The sequence below is a fragment of the Schistocerca serialis genome, chromosome 8 (assembly GCF_023864345.2).
Source record: "Schistocerca serialis cubense isolate TAMUIC-IGC-003099 chromosome 8, iqSchSeri2.2, whole genome shotgun sequence".
Taxonomy (NCBI): Eukaryota; Metazoa; Arthropoda; class Insecta; order Orthoptera; family Acrididae; genus Schistocerca; species Schistocerca serialis.
Window position 1 is genome coordinate 572,811,548 of NC_064645.1, and position 22,630 is coordinate 572,834,177.

At 39.6% G+C, this 22,630-nt stretch overlaps 1 protein-coding gene across 1 annotated transcript in view; it reads right to left on the reverse strand.

Annotated features, from left to right (window-relative positions):
• LOC126417128 (uncharacterized) overlaps positions 1-22,630 on the reverse strand; it is a 319,349-nt gene that overhangs the window by 292,272 nt on the left and 4,447 nt on the right. The window contains exons 2-3 of the mRNA XM_050085024.1: positions 5,757-6,138; positions 4,026-4,493 (exon numbers count right to left, since the gene is read on the reverse strand). Of these exons, the coding sequence (XP_049940981.1) occupies positions 4,026-4,493; positions 5,757-6,074 (786 nt within the window). The 5' untranslated portion in view covers positions 6,075-6,138. The remainder of the gene's footprint in view (positions 1-4,025; positions 4,494-5,756; positions 6,139-22,630) is intronic.

The window sequence follows — 22,630 nt, forward strand, 5'->3', positions numbered from 1 at the left end:
ACATTGTTCCAATCTGTCCATTCTTATGCGTTTTTGATTCAGCATCAAGAGTTGTGGCACTCATCTGGCAGATAATTTTTTCATTTCTAACTCTTCAGTTAAAATGTGATATACTCTTTCAGATGACATCCAGCACTTTCAAATGGTGATCCTCCATGACCATTTTGTGCACTTTAGCAATGATTTCTAGAGTAGTGACACACCTTGGCCGACAATTGCGTGGATCGTCATCTAAGCTCTCCTGACCAAATTTAAATTCATTTGTCTGCTTTGCAACAGTTGAATATGAAGGAACAGAGTCCCATAGTCTATTGTGGAAATCGGCATGAATGAGCTTTGCTTTCGTAATTTTCCTTACGAAGAACTTAATCACTGCTCGAATCCTGATTTTTTTCCATCTTTGTAAATCACTATGCGGGAACAACAACAGAGTCACGTCACTGCCACAGTTCTCTTCCAAGAGCACTGACATGGCATGTGTTTACAGGCAACAGTCCAATGAATACTCTCCTTGCACTAGCACTGACCTCTTGTGGTGATTCCGAAAACTTTTCAAACCACCCTTGTATTCCAGTTACTCTGCAAGACTGTATTATGGCCTAGGCTTATGTGATCACTCTGGCTGATCAAGTCCATCACATGGTACAATATTTGTTCCTCAATAGTGATGCTGTGTTCCAGGATTACAGAGTCCCTGTTCACACAACTCAAATCATCCAGGATTGGTTTCATGAACACAAGGATGAATTGTCCCATCTTCCTGGCCACCTAAGACAATAGTTCTCAATACTGTATAGCTTTTGCAGTCTACTTTGGATAAAAAGGAGCGTCATCATTACTGACCTCAATCGTTGTTACCTGAACTTGACATTGTTTTGCAGGAGGAATGGTACAAGAGTCCCTTGAAAACCATACAGGGCCTGTACTTATCCATTTCGCTGGAAGCTATTTCAAATGCCAACGGTTTTCCCACATCATTTTAGGCATGTAAATGTTTTTTATGTTTCTGTATTTTTGTTTACCTCCCCCCCTCCCCCCCCCCCTCTCCTTGTATGTCTATAGCTCTGTCATCAGAATATGTAGATGTTGGAGTTTTCTGATCATATGGTTTTTCACTCTAGTTTCTTAGTAATTGGTTTATCTCTGATTGCAGCCTTCTCCTTCTGTGCCGAGGAAGGCGAAACTGTGGCTGGAGATAAACCATCTAAATTTAGTAACTGATGGACCAATTAAGTTGCCTGAAATGATTTAAAACTGACTTGACATTTTGTACAATGTATTTCTGCCAGCATTACACGTTTCCGTTTGCAATAAGGCACTAGTCCTCACATCTGGTTTAATGAATGTAGACATAAATTATGTATTAAAGCTAGTTGGCGGCAACTTATCTGCTTCGGCATATGGTAATCTCTCAGCTCCAGACTCAGTGTTTACCTAAGCAGTTAATGCACCAGGACAGGGATGAGAACGTCATCCCTGGTTCAAGGGTGGCTTGATCACATTGTCTGCACATTGCATTGCCCTTACGTGCCAAGGTAGTATGGCCAAACTGCTGGCATTTGAAGTTCCTTAGAAGATCTTGACTGAAAGGTCTTTCTTACAGTCAATGAAGCTTGCCTTAAGATGGTCAGGTAACAACTGCACACTGAAAGTTAATAAGAATGAATTCTCTCTCAATCTTTTTCAATATAGTGCATGTCTTCATGATGCCTTTTAGTTTCCATTATTTCTGCAGTTCTACTGTAATTATGCCCATTATATCTCAGCATGTCACAGAATCTTTACTTAAATTAGCTCTGACTGGGTACTGTCCAAGTTTCTCACTTTCTCTTTACTTATTTTACCTGCTAAGCTACTCATGTTTCAACAAGAACAGTGCCATTTCTTAGTCACCTGACAGATTTAAATGTACCAGCCCAAGCCAACTAAGCCTTCTCTTTACAGAACAGTGATACTTCATCACATGATCCTTCTCAACATTTAATTACTACAAAAACATTCCGTACTGTTAGATGTGTTCTGTTACTATCTCTAATAGAAGCTTCATTAGGAGGGCTACCCAACCAAGCTATATAATTCATTTCAGTGTTTTTATTTCCTACTGGTACACACTTTCTGTTGGGAGTGTTATTAGTTAAGAGACTTAGGATGACAATGTTGCTGTGAACAGCTAGGGACATACACACTCCCTCCAGGCAGAGCTCCACTTGCAGAGTAAGTATAACACAATCAAGGTGCAGCAGGTTCCTCAGAGACAGCCCACCAATTACTGTTTCGTCTAAACAGCCAGCCTCCCCATCAGGCTCAACGCACCTTGAAGATGAGGGTTCTTTATTTTTATTTTTTAAAATAAATGTATGTACCTTTCTCACAGCTGGATAAGTTATGCCAAGTTCTTCATCCTATATAATATATAACATTCCACAATCTCACACAACGGTTACTGTAGAAGCATGCCCCAAGGTTACAATAATGGCCAGACCTCTGCATGGGACCTTCCCAGTTTCCAGGCCCGTGCACAGTCATTACTGGCTGTCACTATTAAGTGAAAGAATAGGACAGCCAGAGATTAAACACAGGGTTGAAGAAAGAGAAAAAGCGATGCATTAAAGTAAAGACTGGGGCCCTGTTTGCCAATTACTTACTCACAAGAGTTGCGAGCATCCCTGGTGGGGGGAAGGGGTGTGGGCGAAAGAGTATTTTATCAAAACTAAAAAATACTGTGCAAGATGCGATTATAGCCTAGTAAAACACAGAGTAAAATTAGACACAAAGCAATGGAGAGACAGGAAAAAATGGATCAGGGAAGAACTGGAGTAGAAGATTTTAAGTGACTGTAAAGAAGATGGAATGAAATGTAGCCTGACCAATGGATGGAAAATGGATCTAGCATTCCTCTGGTGAACTCCACGAGAAGACGAGAAAGTAAACTAGATGTCTCCTCAATTTCATTTTCATTACTGTCACTGTTGTTGTAGTCTTCATCTTCGGTATGATGACTGGTTTGATGCAGCTTTCCACACTAGTCTATCTAGTACTCACCCCATCATATTAGGCAGTGGTCATTCAGGATGATGACAGTTCAAATCTCCGTCTGCCCATCCCTATTTAGGTTTTCCATGGTTCCCTGAATCACTCAATGCAAATGCCAGGATGGCTCATTTCAAAGGACACGGCCCATTTATTCCTTATCCTTCTGTAGTCTGAGCTTGTGTCCTGTCTCTTAATGACCTCGTTGTTGAAGGGACTTTTAACCCCAATCTTCTTTCCTTCCTCCTCCTTATCTGCATTAACTACTGTGCACAACTATTTGAACCTGTTTACTGCAATCAACCTGTAGTCTCTATCTACAATTTAGTCGCCCCCCTCCCCCTAATGAAACTTACTTCCTGTACCAAACTGACAATTGTCTGATGTCTCACGATGTGCCCTATCAATTTATCCCTTCTTTTAGTCAAGTTGTGCCAAAATTTTACTATCTCCACTATCTGAATGAAGAGTGACTAGTTATTACAAGCAATAAGCCCAAAATTTATGATGAACAAATGATTTGGCACTTGTTGTGTAAAGTGGGCAGAAAGCACGATTCCATCATTTTCTTATCATGTATTTGAATCTTTAGGCATTACTGAGTACCTCTCACATTTATTTATGTTAACAATGAGAATACATTTATTATTTATTAAGAAGTAGATACAATTATCAGAAATGCAAACATTTGACAAGATGGTAGCATTTTGGGGCATTAAAATTTTACACAAGAAGAACACAATTGCCACAATAATGTAACAGATGTTAAAATATGGTTCCTTACATCCAATTAATCATAATTTCAGTTACTCAAACTGGTTACCAAGTTGGATAAATGGGAGGGGAGAGGAGAGGGATCGGTGAGGAAGGGGGGGGGGGGGGGGGGGATTATACAGTGCTGATAATAACTAGCGAACACAGTATGCTGGCTCACAGGGTCAAATGATGTAGCAGTAAATGTATACATTAATTATTATGAAGTATAGAGTATTTACCTTACATGTCCTTTTGAGAAGATTTGGTGTCCATTTATCGAAATCTGCTAAAGGTTTACGAGGGTCATGTCTACGAACTGTTTTCGTTGGACTGGCAATTACGCCTTTCCGTGACACATTTGTATTTATACAGAAGTTATTTTTACCAGCTGTTTTCACTTGAGGAGCATCTACACCACTGCTTAGTTCAGTTGCAGGATTACGAGGGTTATTTACAATGGCAGTTTTCATTTGTGCGGAGTTGTTAGCATCACCTGACAGGTTTGTAGCTCTATGAGCATTACTCCCACAAGATCTTTTAACCTGAGGGGAACTCACATCACTTCTTGGCACACTTGTACTTGTAGAAGCCAATTTGCTAACAGTGACAGTGACATCCTCATGAGTGTTGGCTGTTTCAACATTTAATCCAGCCTTACTGTCATTCTGCTTGACAACTGTTATAGTAACATCTTGCTCATCAAAACCCTGTTTGAAATTGAACAGAATATTATCTTTGCAATAATTTACAGGAATTGTTAAAATTTTATCTTTGAGGAACTATTCTACAAAAATGGTGTTTCACATAAATGTAAGCACTGTCTCTGGCATTCACAGGACCCAACAATCCCCGAGGACAGCAGCAGCGATCCCCTTGTCATGTTTTGGCCTGTCACACAGATAATAGGACAGGTGGCAAGTGAGAATAAGCCACCCAAGTTAGGAGTGACTTTGGAAATAACTCCAAGAAAATCGTTGCACCATTTAACACTTCAGACTTGTGCATCAGTCGCATCTGCTCACAAAATTGTGCACAAATTGAAACTGATACATTACAGAGTAACTGTGTATCATGAGACCAATTCAGATTCTCTTGTTAGACATAAGTACTGCAATCAGCTATTGTAATCCATTTATAATGGAGACATCAATCCTTAAATGCTCTTCGTATCTGACAATGTATTGCCGCTATTACCAAAGTATGCGAATTCTGAGAACAATGTTGGAGTACTGTAAATCCTCACCAGTTACATCTGCATTATGTGAAAACATAATTGTGTTGAAGTACTGAACCAATATTTCCCCAGACAAGAACTTCTGACAGATGTGTGTGCAATATACAACAACCCATTTTCAGAGAACTAACATTTCTAAAAGATTAAAAGTTATTTAATACAAGAACATATGTGACAGCATTGCAAGGTACTTTTTATGACAATATAGTTCCCATCCAAGAGCAGCACTACTGACAACAGTCTGAAGGTTAAATGGTGCCACAAATTTCTCATACTTCCTTCTATGGTTGTTCCTAACTTGTGTAGTGTATATACAGTTAAAGCCAATACACCATCCGCCACTACCAGAGAGAACATACCCAAGCATCATTCGGTAGTGACAGCTTGCCAACAGGGGGGGCAACATCAGAGGTAGCACTTGCATCACATGTGAAACACCCTGAATTTGCTAATTGTCTTTTTTTTTTCTTTTTTTTTTCAGTGAAGTAGTACGCAAATCAAAGAAACGTATGTAAAAAGACTAAAATTTCAATAAAAACATGGACAACAACAATAAACTAGCAATCACAGTTACCACAACAATACTGCGGTAACAAGAAAACCACAATAATAACAATGAAACTATTTTTGCAAATTTTATTGACAATTTTTAGGCTTCAATATTATTTCTAACACAACTACTTTTGTACATACTCCTTGCACTAGATCAAAGGGAATAAAAATTACTTTTAAATACCTTTCTCTTTTGGTTCCTCAGAACAGATGACGACGCTGAAGCAGATGAACAACCTATTACAGGCTGAGATCTTTCTGCTGTAACTACATCCTTGATGGTCAAAGACTGCTTTTTTGCAATAATTTGGCTTAAGGTGGTTGATGTATCCACATTATTGCCTTTCTTTGTAGGCAACAGAACAGCTTGACCATTTTCCACTTTGGTTATTAACCCAATACTTGCCAATTCTGAAGGTGTAAGAACAAACACTTTTACATTTTCTGTTTCTTTGTTTTTGCATGTTCTTGCACTCTCCCATGTGTTATTCTGAGAATCCATGAAACACTTTAAGAAAAATGCACAGTGCTACTGGCTCTGCAGTGCAATTCACATATTCAATAACCTGTGGGAAGAAAGCAAATTAAGTTCATTGTATGAAAAATTTATGATTCAGTGAATGTTACAAATTGCTGATAAATAACAAAAGTCTACTTCAACATAGTTTCCTCTACTTCTTTTTGCGGTATTCTTGGGTTGTTCTATCTTACCACTTCTTCCTCTTTCCAATAGGTAAATTAATAAGACACATTTCCCTAAGTGGGAAAAATGCTGCCTTCATTTAATAAATCATGGTTTTGATACCTACAATGAAGAAGAATAATCTAGGGCCATGGAAAATAGATCTGATTACCCAAAACACCTACCACCACACCGAAATCCATTATAGGCACAGGACATGGCAAGAAAATCAAACAAGCAGACCAGAGACAAATGGGTGATTATTCTAGCAAATGACAAAGAGAGCCAAAAATGGAGAAATTCTCTGACATCAATAACACTGACAAAGGGCAGATTGTTATGGATCTGCACCTGACAACGAGCATCTAGGAAACAGTGAAGCTTGTCAGATATTCATGTAGCGCTGCCATGAGGATCTATGGAATGTGGTTAAGGACAGTAGAACAATGAATAGGCAACAAGTTGTTGGATGTCCATACCTCATCACAGAACTTTGAGGTCATCTCCACATGTTCCAACGTTGGCACAATGACATCATCAACAAAGGTTGCATTGAGTAGGGAATCATCAAGATTAGACTGTGGATCAATGAAAAATGTAGTATCTGCTAGGATGAATCACATTTCTTGTCACAAAGGATTGACAGTTATGTCCAGATGCAGCATAGCGATGCTGAAACATGCTATGGGGGATGTGCATCTGGGCTTACATGGGACCTATGATAATAATCAAAGGCACCATGACAGCTACCAGAACTTTACTGCAGACCCTCTGCATCCCTTAATGCTCGATGTCTTCTGCGACGGTGATGGCATCTTCCCCCCACCAATGCTACAAGATCAAAACTGTGCTAAAGTCATTTGACGAGCACGATAGAAAAATCGTGATGTATTAGCCACATAATCCACCTTGTGGAAGACATATAGGACACAACTACTGGGCGCCAGTTCTGCATCCACACACCACCCGCTGTGTCATTTAAGGGACCAGCGTATGTGATTTAGTTACTGTAGTGGATATTCTGACAATCGTATTGTGTTAAATCTAATTTTACCTTAAAGAGGAGTCTACATTTATCATAAATTAAATCTGTTTTCAAGTTTGCTAACAACTATAATTAACATTAAAACATTTTTGGAAACTAACAATTTTTGCCACTGTTTTTGTGTTGCCTTAACAGAAATCTTGTTTCGTGGATTTGCTTCAATTCCTACAATAAAATGGCAACTTTCTAGCTCAACAGATTAAAAGATAGTCAGTGGGTGTAATTTAAAGTTATTTTTTCACCAGCCAAAATGCAGCCCCACTGTGAATACTGTTCTCAAGCACAAGATGAATAGGTTCATATTCATAAGCAGCTGGAAATTGCCCCGACTACTGTCCAACAATTGGCAGTTGCTGCGTATTAGTGTGTTGGAAGTGCTCCCAAGAGTTTTGTACCTGTGATACTGGTAGCAGAGGTACCTCAAGTACTATCTTCTACTGTCGATCCTGTCTCCTCCGCAGAAAGTACAGGATCTGTCATTACCCGTCCTCTTGATTATGAGTGGCAGGTCAAAGGTAGACCTAGGCATCTTGTGCAGAATGGATGCAGACCAGGGAGGACTCAGGCTGTTGCACCAATCACCCAACCATAAAGTTTCAGATGCAGGCTTTTACTGAAATTGAAACCAAACCAGTGGCTCTCACCTCACTTGTTTGGAGAAATGTGCTTTGTCCAGTGTCAAGAGGAGACAAACACAAAAGGGTAGGGTCTATTATCACTGGCAGCTCAATACAGTGAATGATGGTACTCCTTAGGGAAATGACAGCAAGGAACAGCAAAGGACACCAGCTGCATTCAGTGTGTATGCCTGTGGGGGGGGGGGGGGCGGCATGGAGGGGGGGGGGGAGGAGTTGCCCATTAAACATGATTAAGAGGCTATTCCAGCAGCCACTGAGGAGACAGGGTGCAACCAACTCCAGATTGTAGCACACATTGGAACATATGATGCCTGTTGTCTGGGCTCCAAGGTCATATTTGAGTCATTCCAATGACTGGCAGGGAAGTTTGAGAAGACCAGTCTTGTGCATGGAGTTTGAACAAAGCTTACAACTTGCAGCACTGTCCCCAGAACTGATTGCTGCACTCTGGTTTTGATTCGAGGAGAAGAACTGAACCAGAGACTTCGAACGTTCTGATTAACTATGTTGTGACTTACTGGACTTGCACCATAGGATTGAGAACTTCAGTGTCCCCCTATATGGTTCAGGTGTGCACTGCACATAACAGGCTGCAACTCAGGTAGCTGACTGTGTGTGGGGCATACACAAGGGTTTTTTAGACTAGGTGACTCTCCATCCACTCCAGATAATAATAGTTGTAGAAAACACAGAAGTATCAGTGCTACGGTCAGTAGCGCATAAATTCCCAGATCATGCAATACTAGTTGGATGCGATTTTAACCTAGCGAGTGTAGACTGGGATGGCTACAGATTCACTGCAGGGGGTACAGACAGACAGATGGACATGCCTCCCTCATGTGAGAGTATTGAAAACCTAATAGTAAACCGCCAAAGCATTCCCAACAAAGTGCCACAGTTTGAGGCACTCATGAAGAGTGGTGAATCTTAAATAATACTAGGTACAGAATGCTGGTGGAAACCTGAAATTGATAAGCAGTGATATTTTTGGGGAAAATTTAAGTGCATACCAAACAGATAGGCTAATGGAAAATGGAGGTCCAGTTGAAATGAAATGTCGTGCGGCTAGGGCCTCCAGTCGGGTAGGCTAGTCGCCTGGTGCAAGTCTTTTGAGTTGACGCCACTTCAGCGAATTGTGCATCAATGAGGATGAGGAGAAGATGATGATGATGATGATGATGATGATGATGATGAAGAAGAAGAAGACAATGCAACACCCAGTCCCTAAGTGGAGAAAATCTCTGACCCAACTGGGAATCGAACCCAGGCCCCTTAGCATCAAATTCCGTTGCACTGACCACTCAGCTGTCCGTGCGAACTACTCACCAGTTAATATGCAGCAAGGGAAGTCAGACGGCATTTTACTGGTAAACTGTCGAAGTATTCGTAATAAAGTTCCCAAATTTACTGCCCTCCAGGAAAGTTCTCACACTCAAATTATTCTTGGAACCAACAGCTGGCTGAAACCAAAGGTGGAAAGCTCCGAGATATTTAGCGAGTCATGGAATGTATATTGGAAAGACAGATTTGAGGCCATATGAGGGAGGAGTGTCCATTGCAGCTGACAACAGTACTGTCTCTATTCAGGTCGAAGTTGAGTGTGTTAGTGAAGTTATCACGTCACATACAATGGATGTAGATGAAATCAAGTTAATTGTTGGATGTTTTTACTGGCCACCCAATTCCGCTCTGACAGTTCTAGAATCATTCACAGAAAGTCTACGATCAGTAGTGCATAAATACCCAGATCATGCAATACTAGTTGGATGCGATTTTAACCAACCAAGTGTAAACTGAGATGTCTACAGATTCACTGCAGGGGGTACAAACAGACAGACGGACATCCGAAATACTTCTGAACACGTTTTCTGAAAACTGTCTTGTGCAGCAAGTTCGGCAGCCCACACACAATGGAAATATTTTAGATCTTGAAGCTACAAATAGGCCAGAACTTATTGACACTGTCAGTGTATAAAGGGGGATTAGCGATCCTGATGCCATTAAAGTAGTTACAATTACAAAAGTTAATAAAACAGACAAGAATGCTCCGAGAGTATTTCTGCTAGACAGAGCAAAAAAGTAGTTGTTAGCATCTCACTTAGACAGTGAATTGCCATCATTTAGTTCCAGTAAGATGGATATAGCGGAATTATGAGCAAAGTTTAAGCAGACTGTAAATCGTGCTCTGGAGAGTTGTGTGTCTAGTAAGTGGATAAAGGACGGAGAAGATCCGTCATGGTTTAATAACGAAATTCAGAAGATGCTGATGAAGCAAAGGCTTTTGCACTCTCAGTTAAAAAGAGGATGCACAAATGATGACAAGCAAAGGTTTGTAGACATTCGTGCACCTGTGAAAAGATCTATGTGCGAAACATACAACTACCACCATCACACCTTAGATAAAGGTCTGGTGGAGAACACAAGAAAATTCTGGTCCTATATAAAATTGCTGAGCGGATATAAGGCCTCCATTTAATCCCTTGCTAACCAGTCTGGTGTGGCAGTTGAAGATAGCAAAAGGAAAGCCAAAGCTTTAAATTTCACGTTCAAGGAGAATGGTGAAAACATACCGTCATTTGACCATACGACAGAATTCCGTATGGATAACAGAATAATGAGCATCCCTGGCATAGAGATATAACTGAAAGATTTGAAAGCAAATAAATCACCAGGTCCAGATAGAATCCCAATTCTGTTTTGCAATGAGTACCCTAAGGCATTGGCCTGCATTTATCATGAATCTCTCGCCCAGCAGAAAGTCTCAAGTGACTGGTAAAAAGTGCAGGCAACTCTAGTATATAAGAAGTAAAAGAATGGATCCGCTATGTTACAGACCAATACCCCTAACCTTGGTTAGCTGCAGAATCCTTGAATATATTCCCAGTTTGAATACAATAAACTCTCTTGAGACTGAGAAGCTTATGTCCATGAATCAGCATGGTTTTAAAAAGCATCACTTGTGGAAAAACTCAGTTTTTCCTTTTCTCACTTCATATACTATGAATACTATGGATGAAGGGCAACTGGCAGATTCCATATTTCTAGATTTGTGGAAAGCATTTGGCATAGTACCCCACTGCAGGCTGTTAAGTTCACAAACACGTGATTGGTGTGAAGACTTCTTAAGTGATAGAACCAAGTATGTTGTCCTAGAGGGTGAGTGTTCATAAGAGACAAGGGTATCGTCAGGAGTGTCCCAGGGAAGTGTAATAGGACCACTGTTGTTCTCTATACACGTAAATGATTTGGCAAATAAGGAGGGCAGCAATCTGCAGTTCTTTACTGATGGTGCTGTGGTGTAGGCAAGGTGTCGAAGTTGAGTGACTGTAGGAAGATAAAACACAACTTAGACAAAATTTCTGGTTGGTATGATGAATGGTAGCTAGCTGTACATGTGGAAAAATGTACATTAATGTGAATGAATAAGAAGACCAAATTTGTGAAGTTTGGATACAGTATTACTAGTGTCCTGTTTGACACAATCAAGTCATTTAAATATCTGGGTGTAACGCTGCAAAGCAGTATGAAATAGAATGAGCATATGAGAACTGTGGTAGGGAAGGAAAAAGGTCAACTTTGCTTTATTGGGAGAATTTGAGAAAAAAGTGGTTCACCTGTAAAGGAGACTGCATACAGGATGCTGGTGGAGCCTATTCTTGAGTACTGCTTAAGTGTTTGGGAACTGTACTACATCGGATTGAAGGAAGACATCAAAGCAATTCGGAGGCGGGCTGCTAGATTTGATTCCGGTAGGTTCAAACAACATGTAAGTGTTACGGAGGCCCTTTGGGAACGCAAAATGCCCTGGAGGGAAGGCGACATTCTTTTCGAGAACCACCACTGAGATTCTACTGCCGCCCCATTCATTGCATGTATGGACCACGAAGATAAGACACGAGAAATTTGGGCTCATACAGAGGTGTATAAACAGTTGTTTTTCCGTCGCTCTATTTGTGAATGGAACAGGAAAGGAGGTGACTAGTAGTGGTACAGGCTACCCTCCACCACACACCTTATGGTGGCTTGCAGAGTATATATCTAGATACAGAAGAATACAGGACTGGGTCTAATAAGGAATAGGAAAATAGGAACGTGGTTAAGCTAATATGAACAGCATAGTGAACACATTATTGTAGCCAAAATAGACACGATGTCAACACCAACTACAGTAGTACAAGTATAAACTTGCCAACTAGCACAGCAGACAGTGAAGGGATTGAAAGAATGTATGATATTGAATTATTCAGAAAGTTAAGGAAGACAAAAATTTAATTTTAATGGGGGACTAGAATTCAAATGTAGAAAAGAGGTGAGACAGGCAAATGGCAGAACATTTGGTGGAAGAAAGGAAGGAAAGAGGAAGGTGCTTACAAGTATATTACGCAGAGTGTAATTTAATGAGAGACCGGGAGGCATTGGAACATTTCAGGTTATATAGTTGTAAGAGAGAGAGAGTTCAAAACCAAATTCAAAACTAATTTTATATTGTAAAACATTTCCAGGGGCAGACATGGACTGATTATAACTGATTACTTTTGAAAGGCAGATTAAAACTGAAGAAACTGCACAAAGGTAGGAAACTGAGGAGATGGGACCTAGATACATTGGAAGAACCATAGGTTACTGAGAGTGTCAGTGGGAGCATAAGCAACAACTGACAAACAGCGGAAATGAATTCAACAGAAGATGAATGGATAGCTTTGAAAAATGCTATGGTGAAAGCAGCAGACAATCACATATGTATAAAGGTAAGGCCTTGTAGAAATCCTAGGACAACCCAGAAGATAATGAATTTAATTGACAGAAAGAGAAAATATAAAAATACAGTAAATAAGGCAGATGAAAAGGAAACCAGGTGTCCAAAATATGAGAGTGATGTAAAATGTAAAAGGCTAAACAGGAATGAGTAGACGAATGTACAAGCAACGGAGAAGGTAACCATGAGAAAGATGATAATGAAAATTCCAGAATGGAGCAATAAGTAAATTAAGGGAAAGGCAACCACTCACACATAACAGACTGACACTTTGAGCACAGTAACACACAACTGCAAGCTCTAGTACACACATTCACATACACAACCACACATGGCCATGGGAGTGTTTGTTTGGGTATCTGTGTGGTCATGTGTGAATGTGTGTACTATTGATGGAAAAATCTTGAGCTAGTGCTCTAAGGCTAGTGTGAATGCAGTTTCCTATTATTTGTTACTGTGCTCCACACGTCAGTTCACTATACGTGAGTGGTTGCCTTTCCCTTGCTTTACATATGAGAACAATAAATGCAGTGTATAGGGTAATTAGACACACATGCGGAGAAAAGAGAAGCAGCTGTGTGAATATTAAGGGCTCAGATGACATGCCCACACTAAGCAAAGAAGAGAAGATCACATGGTGAAAGGTGTACATAGAGGGTCTGAATAACAGGAACAATAACAATAAAAGGGAATTCAAGATGAACTGAGAAATTCACAACCACAGTCGTTTGCCCCTGCCTAGGGTCTTTGAATACGTGGGGAATTCCAGTTTCCTGCCTGAGAATCTGTTGAACACTTCTTACCATAGAACACAAAAGTAAAATGATACTTTATCAGCTGCTCTTCCTACAATTTGTCACAATATTTTTACTCAGAAAAGAGGGGAGTCTGTAAATTCTGCTCATTTTCCTTCTCCCTGTCCGTTTCACTTCAACCCTTCTGCTAAACAGATGAGCCACTGGATACCAATGTTCTAGTTTTGGATGAGGTGTTATTTGATAAATGATAATTTTAACTCATTTTTTATTGACTTTATAATTTTTTTGTTCTTGTATTTGGCTTACTGTTGTTTGAATACAATCTTATTACTTGTCAGATCAGTTTCTTTTGCCTGTTAAATTTTTATCTGGATTTTCTTTTGTTGCTGTGAATCTGTGTACTGTTTGATTTCCTGACAGCTTCTTTGTCAGAAATGTTCACTAGAATTTTCTGTTAAATTTGATGTCTCATTCTCACAATGTTTTCATTACTGCACTTCAATTTAAAATTTATATTTCTACAGCTAAGTGCATACTCCACAAACCACCATATGGCACATGGCAGATACTTCCTTGTAACATTGCTAGTCATTCCCTTTCCTGTTCTACTCAGAAATGGAGTGAGGGAGAAAGAACTGTGTATATGTATCTGTACATGCCCTGATTTCTCTTTGTTTTGCCTTGGCGGTCCCTGTGCGAGAAGTACAATGATGGCAGTAGATGGCGGTTCTCTTAACTTTTTCAACAGGATTGTTCTAAAAACTGAACATATATATGTGTAAGGACATTGGGAAGGAAATATGAGCAAAAATTGTGTGTAATAAGTGCAATTTAATACTGTTAAATAGTAGTAATGTAAAACATGAGAACTGTGTATAATCTTGATAGATTTGTAAAATATCCAGGTTGTTACAGTGGCCACTGAACATGCGTTGAAATTAAGCAAATTGTGTACAGTCAAAATAGGGCTTTTATTACAAAATTTCGTATGTAACATATATTACTTATATAACTGCACTTCAGAAAAAAAGAGGCTTAAAAACTAAAAAGACAACATCTATTTCTCAATAACGTTTTGCGAAAATAATGCCTTATTTCCTCCCGCACTTTCCATTTATTTCCGTAACACTCATGTGCTGACTGAACTTACCAGTAAAATCTAGCACATCTCTACATTTCTTCAGTATCTTCTTTTGATCCAACCTGTTGGGGATCCCATACACCTGAGCACTAATCAAGAACAGTTTGCACAAGTGTCATTTACATGATCTCCTTTACAGGTGACTTGCACTTTCCTAGAATTCTCCCAATAAACCCAAGTCAACCTTTCGCCTTCCCTGCTACTGACCTCGTGTGCTCGTTCCATTCCATGTCACTCTGTAATGTTATGCCTGGATATTTAGTCGACATGTCTGTGTCAAGAAACACACCACTAATACTATATCTGGGAACTGCAAGATCATTTTCCCAACACATCAGCATTAAATTACATTTTCCCACATTTACAGCAAGCTGCAATTCATCACATTGTCGATTGCACAGCTACATTCTGGCTTTCAGTGCTAGTTTTGCAATATCTAACTGAGTGGTTTAAAAAAAGCAGATACATTGCATACACTGTTGTGTCATTTCTATTTATGGATATAATTTAATTTGCCACTCCCCCCCCCCCCCCGCCTTACCCCATGAGTACATATTCCTGTTTTCCTGAATTACTTCACCAAGGAGCTTTAAATTTTGATTTTTCTACAACTGGAATACACTTGAAAATAGATGATAACTGTCTTCAGAAAGCCTACTTTTAAAGTTCCAAATACCAGCTTTAAAGGACGAATCTAGGGCTATACTACAAGTCCCTATGTATCATTCCCACAGGGATCATGAGGAAGAGATCGGAATAGTTACAGTGTGCACAAAGGCATTCACACAGTCATTCTTCCTGTGCACCATACGCGAATGGAGACAGCTCCAATAACTGGTACAATGGAACACAACTTCTGCTGTACAATTCACAGTGGTATGCAGAATACCTACCCCCATGAACCATGGACCTTGCCGTTGGTACAATGGAACACAACTTCTGCTGTACAATTCACAGTGGTATGCAGAATACCTACCCCCATGAACCATGGACCTTGCCGTTGGTGGGGAGGCTTGCGTGCCTCAGCGATACAGATGGCCGTACCGTAGGTGCAACCACAACAGAGGGGTATCCGTTGAGAGGCCAGACAAACGTGTGGTTCCTGAAGAGGGGCAGCAGCCTTTTCAGTAGTTGCAGGGGCAACAGTCTGGATGATTGACTGAATTGGCCCTGCAACACTAACCAAAACGGCCTTGCTGTGCTGCGAATGGCTGAAAGCAAGGGGAAACTACAGCCGTAATTTTTCCCGAGGGCATGCAGATTTACTGTATGGTTAAATGATGATAGCGTCCTCTTGGGTAAAATATTCCGGAGGTAAAATTGTTGTGGCGTAACAAGACAGCCTCGCCACGGAAGTAGCCGAAAGGCACGCGTTTAGCTCACGCAGGTAAGAGATAGGTCTGTAACAGGATACATAATGATTGCTATAAAGAAAAGTACGTAGCTGCTGGAATACTTAACTTTAATCCATCCTTGTGGTACATCGCTATTGACGATGTAAGTGAGACTCTTTAGATACAAGCTATGTAAGGCTAATGGCGCCTTGCTAGGTCGTAGCCATTGACTTAGCTGAAGGCTATTCTAACTATCTGCTCTGCAAATGAGCGAGGCTTCGTCAGTGTGCATCGCTAGCTACGTCGTCCGTACAACTGGGGCGAGTGCTAGTAAGTCTCTCGAGACCTGCCGTGTGGTGGCGCTCGGTCTGCGATCACTGACAGTGGCGACACGCGGGTCCGACATGTACTAATGGACCGCAGCCGATTTAAAGCTACCACCTAGCAAGTGTGGTGTCTGGCGGTGACACCACAAAAATAGTCCCCCATTCGGATCTCTGGGCGGGGACTACTCAATAGGACGTCGTTATCAAGAGAAAGAAAACTGGCATTCTACGGATCGGAGCATGAATGTCAGATCCCTTAATCGGGCAGGTAGGTTAGAAAACTTAAAAAGGGAAATGGATAGGTTAAAGTTAGGTATAGTGGGAATTAGTGAAGTTCGGTGGCAGGAGGAACAAGACTTCTGGTCAGGTGACTACAGGGTTATAAAAACAAAATCAAATAGGGGTAATGCAGGAGTAGGTTTAATAATGAATAGGAAAATAGGAATGTGGGTAAGCTACTACAAACAGCATAGTGAACGCATTATTGTGGCCAAGATAGATACGAAACCCACACCTACTACAGTAGTACAAGTTTATATGCCAACTAGCTCTGCAGATGACGAAGAAATAGAAGAAATGTATGATGAAATAAAAGAAATTATTCAGATAGTGAAGGGTGATGAAAATTTAATAGTCATGGGTGACTGGAATTCGGTAGTAGGAAAATGGAGAGAAGGAAACGTAGTAGGTGAATATGGATTGGAGCTAAGAAATGAAAGAGGAAGCCGCCTGGTAGAATTTTGCACAGAGCACAACTTAATCATAGCTAACACTTGGTTCAAGAATCATAAAAGAAGGCTGTATACATGGAAGAAGCCTGGAGATACTGACAGGTTTCAGATAGATTATATAATAGTAAGACAGAGATTTAGGAACCAGGTTTTAAATTGTAAGACATTTCCAGGGTCAGATGTGGACTCTGACCACAATCTATTGTGACCAGTAGATTAAAACTGAAGAAACTGCAAAAAGGTGGGAATTTAAGGAGATAGGACCTGGATAAACTGAAAGAACCAGAGGTTGTACAGAGTTTCAGGGAGAGCATAAGGGAACAATTGACATGAATGGGGGAAAGAAATACAGTAGAAGAAGAATGGGTAGCTCTGAGGGATGAAGTAGTGAAGGCAGCAGAGGGTCAAGTAGGTAAAAAGACGACGGCTAGTAGAAATCCTTGGGTAACAGAAGAAATATTGAATATAATGAAAGGAGAAAATACAAAAACGCAGTAAATGAAGCAGGCAAAAGGGAATACAAACGTCTCAAAAATGAGATCGACAGGAAGTGCAAAATGGCTAAGCAGGGATGGCTAGAGGACAAATGTAAGGATGTAGAGGCTTATCTCACTAGGGGTAAGATACATACTGCCTACAGGAAAATTAAAGAGACCTTTGGAGAAAAGAGAGCCACTTGTATGAATATCAAGAGCTCAGATGGAAACCCAGTTCTAACCAAAGAAGGGAAAGCAGAAAGGTGGAAGGAGTATATAGAGGGTCTATACAAGGGCGATGTAATTGAGGACAATATTATGGAAATGGAAGAGGATGGAGATGAAGATGAAATGGGAGATACTACACTGTGTGAAGAGTTTGACAAAGCACTGAAAGACCTGAGTCAAAACAAGGCCCCGGGAGTAAACAACATTCCCCTGGAACTACCGACAGTCTTGGGAGAGCCAGTCCTGACAAAACTCTACCATCCGGTGAGCAAGATGTATGAGACAGGCGAAATACCCTCAGACTTCAAGAAGAATATAATAATTCAAAACCCAAAGAAAACAGGTGTTGACAGATGTGAAAATTATCGAACTATCAGTTTAATAAGTCACAGCTGCAAAATACTAACGCAAATTCTTTACAAACGAATGGAAAAACTGGTAGAAGCCGACCTCGGCGAAGATCATTTTGGATTCCGCAGAAATGTTGGAACACGTAAGGCAATACTGACCCTACGACTTATCTTAGAAAATAGATTAAGGAAAGGCAAACCTACATTTCTAGCATTTGTAGACTTAGAGAAAGCTTTTGAAAATGTTGACTAGAATACTCTCATCAAATTCTAAAGGTGGCAGTGGTAAAGTACAGGGAGCGAAAAGCAATTTACAATTTGTACAGAAACCAGATGGCAGTTATAAGAGTTGAGGGGCATGAAAGGGAAGTAGCGGTTGGGAAGGGAGTGAGACAGGGTTGTAGCCTGTCCCCGATGTTATTCAATCTGTAAATTGAGCAAGCAGTAAAGGAAACAAAAGAAAAATTCGTAGTAGGTATTAAAATCCATGGAGAAGAAATAAAAACGTTGAGGTTCGCCGATGACATTGTAATTCTGTCAGAGACATCAAAGGACTTGGAAGAGCAGTTGAACGGAATGGACAGTGTCTTGAAAGGAGGATATAAGATGAACATCAACAAAAGCAAAACGAGGATAATGGAATGTAGTCGAATTAAGTCGGGTGATGCTGAGGGAATTAGATTAGGAAATGAGACACTTAAAGTAGTAAAGGAGTTTTGCTATTTGGGGAACAAAATAACTGATGATGGTCGAAGTAGAGAGGATATCAAATGTAGACTGGCAATGGCAAGGAAAGCGTTTCTGAAGAAGAGAAATTTGTTAACTTCGAGTATAGATTTAAGTGTCAGGAAGTCATTTCTCAAAGTATTTGTATGGAGTATAGCCATGTATGGAAGTGAAACATGGACGATAACCAGTTTGGACAACAAGAGAATAGAAGCTTTCGAAATGTGGTGCTACAGAAGAATGCTGAAGATAAGATGGGTAGATCACATAACTAATGAGGAGGTATTGAATAGAATTGGGGAGAAGAGGAGTTGGTGGCACAACTTGACAAGAAGAAGGGACCGGTTGGTAGGACATGTTCTGAGGCATCAAGGGATCACAAATTTAGCATTGGAGGGCAGCGTGGAGGGTAAAAATCGTAGAGGGAGACCAAGAGATGAATACACTAAGCAGATTCAGAAGGATGTAGGTTGCAGTATGTACTGGGAGATGAAGAAGCTTGCGCAGGATAGAATAGCATGGAGAGCTGCATCAAACCGTCTCAGGACTGAAGACAACAACAACAATTTAATTTGCCACTCCCCCCCCCCCCCCCCCTCCTCATCCGATGAGTACATATTCCTGTTTTCCTGAATTACTTCACCAAGGAGCTTTAAATTTTGATTTTTCTACAACTGGAATACACTTGAAAATAGATGATAACTGTCTTCAGAAAGCCTACTTTTAAAGTTCCAAATACCAGCTTTAAAGGATGAATCTAGGACTATACTGCAAGTCCCTATGTATCACTCCCACAGGGATCATGAGGAAGAGATCAGAATAGTTACAGTGTGCACAAAGGCATTCACATAGTCATTCTTCCTGTGCACCATACGTGAATGGAGACAGCTCCAATAACTGGTACAATGGAAAACAACTTCTGCTGTACAATTCACAGTGATATGCAGAATATGGATGTAAATACAAGGCCTACACTCAGTACTGTGATCCCACAACTGATCATTATTTTCATAGCTTCAGGGGTTTTTCTTATGCTTAAACTGAGTGACAAGTTTTTGTGCTGTTCATTAATTCTGAACATTGAAAGTCGTAATGTTAACCATTCATATCATAGTTCAGGCACATAAACAAGATGGAAATCATCATTAAGTTTTCTGACAGTCTGGCTGCAATGCCTGGACAATGTAGCCATGTATGTTTCATTGTTCAATTAACTCTGAGGGAGGTAATCACTCAAAAGCTTAATACTGAGTTCAGTCTTATTTTTGTAGCTTTCAACCACTCAACTGTAATGTGACAGGTTAGTTTACTCAAATTCTAATTTATTTTCTGCTCATAACACACAATTTTACACGCACAGGCAATGTCAATAAATGGCAATTATAGCATCATTTGAGCACACACAGAAGTTTTATCTACAATTATTTAATTCATACAGTACGACAGTTATTCACTCTGTAGTGAACAGTTGGTTTTATTCATAATTTAGTACCAGATTTATATCTAGAACAGTGTTGTTGCTTACATTATTATTGATGTTTGTCAGGTCTTTATGGATAAACCACTGTTTAAGTTTCTTTTTAAAAGTATCTGCAGTTATCATCTTAACATCATTTGGTAGAAAATTAACCAATAGCTCCTTTTACATGCTAGATTTTGACTGCTAATATTAACCTTCTGTGAACCATATGTAAATCTGTTTTATGCCTCGTATCAGGGTTGTGAATTTGCATGTTCCTTTTAAAAACTTTAGTATTGTCTTTCGCTACTATGATGGTTTGTAGCTTACAAATGGCATAAACTGTGAGATTATTAAAGCTGGTAAAAAGGCTTTAACAAGATGTTCCTTGTTTAACTACAGTCTTCAAGGTTCTTTAGTGGATTATAATAAAAGGATGCAAACAGTGTAACATACGGAAGTCAGTGTCAGTCCACGGAGCATGAACGGGTAGCCGAAGTGTTTCAGGTGACAGCTCATGGTAAGTGGGAAGTCCAAGTTTGAGTCCCAGTCCGATACAAATTTTTGTAAGTCTGTACCTAATTCAGGTAACGTGGAAGAATTCGCAGACAGAGAATGAATTTGGAAATATTTAGGAATTAAGTTACTGCAGTATTCTCTGTATTCTATACAGACCTTTTCCTGGCATGTGATTAACCTGCTGCTTCCATGATTCTATGAAACTGGTCATCTATGTATAAGCCCAAAAAATTACATACCAAACAGGTCTTTAACAAAATCACGCCATTCACAATATTTTATCTGTTTTGATGACATGGTTTGAAATGCATAGCATTTGTACATACTATGTCAACTTTCAAGTTCTCTATTTCAATAAAGAACTGGATTTCTTCAATAAGGCAGGGATTACCGCCTGCTCAACAGACACCGCATATGCCATTGGCATACATAGTGGTCAAATGACTACATGTTTTGTGTTTTAATCAGGACTACCCAGAAACAATCCATTAATTCTTTATTAAGAAACTGCTCTTTTCTCTTTTCTGAGATTGTTGGTAATATTTTATGAGACTGATACTGCAATTAATAATTTAGTCATATCACATCAGCACTTACAAAAAAGATACACTAACCACTTACAAGGAAGATGCACTATACAGATTGTCAGTTGGCACAAACAATAATCTTCAAACATGCAAATCATTATCAAAATAAATACTGATTTCTGTACAGTATCAAAGAACCCTAACATGACAATGAAATAATGGTTCGCTCTGTCAAAAATGCAACGAATGAGTAACAATCTTACCATGTACACTAGCGAAATACATGGAATTTCCAGACACCGTTACGCAGTTCTCATATATTGTCTAATACTTAACACTGATAAACAGAAGTCTTCTGTCTAATATACAACAAGCACACTAATTCTTTATGCAGATGACACTAGTAATGATACCAAGCCAAGTATACATACAGAAGCAGAAGAAATGGTAAACAACATTCTTAAAAGCATCATTGACTGCTTTTCTACAATTGATCTCATTCTGAATTTTAAGAAGACACATCATATTGAGTTCTGGACATCAGGGTATACTACACCAATGATAAGTAACACATGGTGAAGAAATAATAAATAGGAGGGAAACTTCAGAATTCTTTGGTGTCCATACTGATGAGAATTTAAACTGGAAAAAGCACATTTTGGAACTCCTACAACAACTAGTTCAGCCATTTTGCACTTTGAATCATTGCAAATCCTGGGAAGAGACAAACCAGCAAGCTGACATAATTTTCCTTCAATAAATTTCAAAAAATTAAAAAAAAGGAAATGGATAAGATGAAGTTAGATATAGTGGGAATTAGTGAAGTTTGTTAGCAAGAGCAACAGAATTTCTGATATTGTGAATAGAGGGTTATAAATACAAAATCAAATAGAGTTCATGAATAAGTAGGTTTAATAATGATTAAGAAAATTATAATATGGGTAAACTACTATGAAAAGCCTAGCGAATGCCTAATCTTAGCCAGTATAGACGTGAAGTCCACATCTACCACAGTAGTACAAGTCTGTATGACAACTAGTTTCACAGATGATGAAGAGATTGAAGAGAGAAAAGAGTTAAGGGAGACAAAAATTTAATTATGATGGGTGACAGAAATACAATATTAGGAAAAGGAAAAATAGTAGGTGAATATGGAACAGGGCATAGGAATGAATGAGGAATCAGCCTGGTAGAATTTTGCACAGAGCATAATTTAATCACTGCTAATCCTTGGTTTAAGAATCATGAAAGAAGAGACCTGGAGACACTGGTGGGTTTCAGACTGATTATATAATGGTAAGACAGACGTTTTGGAACCAGATTTCAAAGTGTGAGACATTTTCAGGAACAGATGTGGGCTCC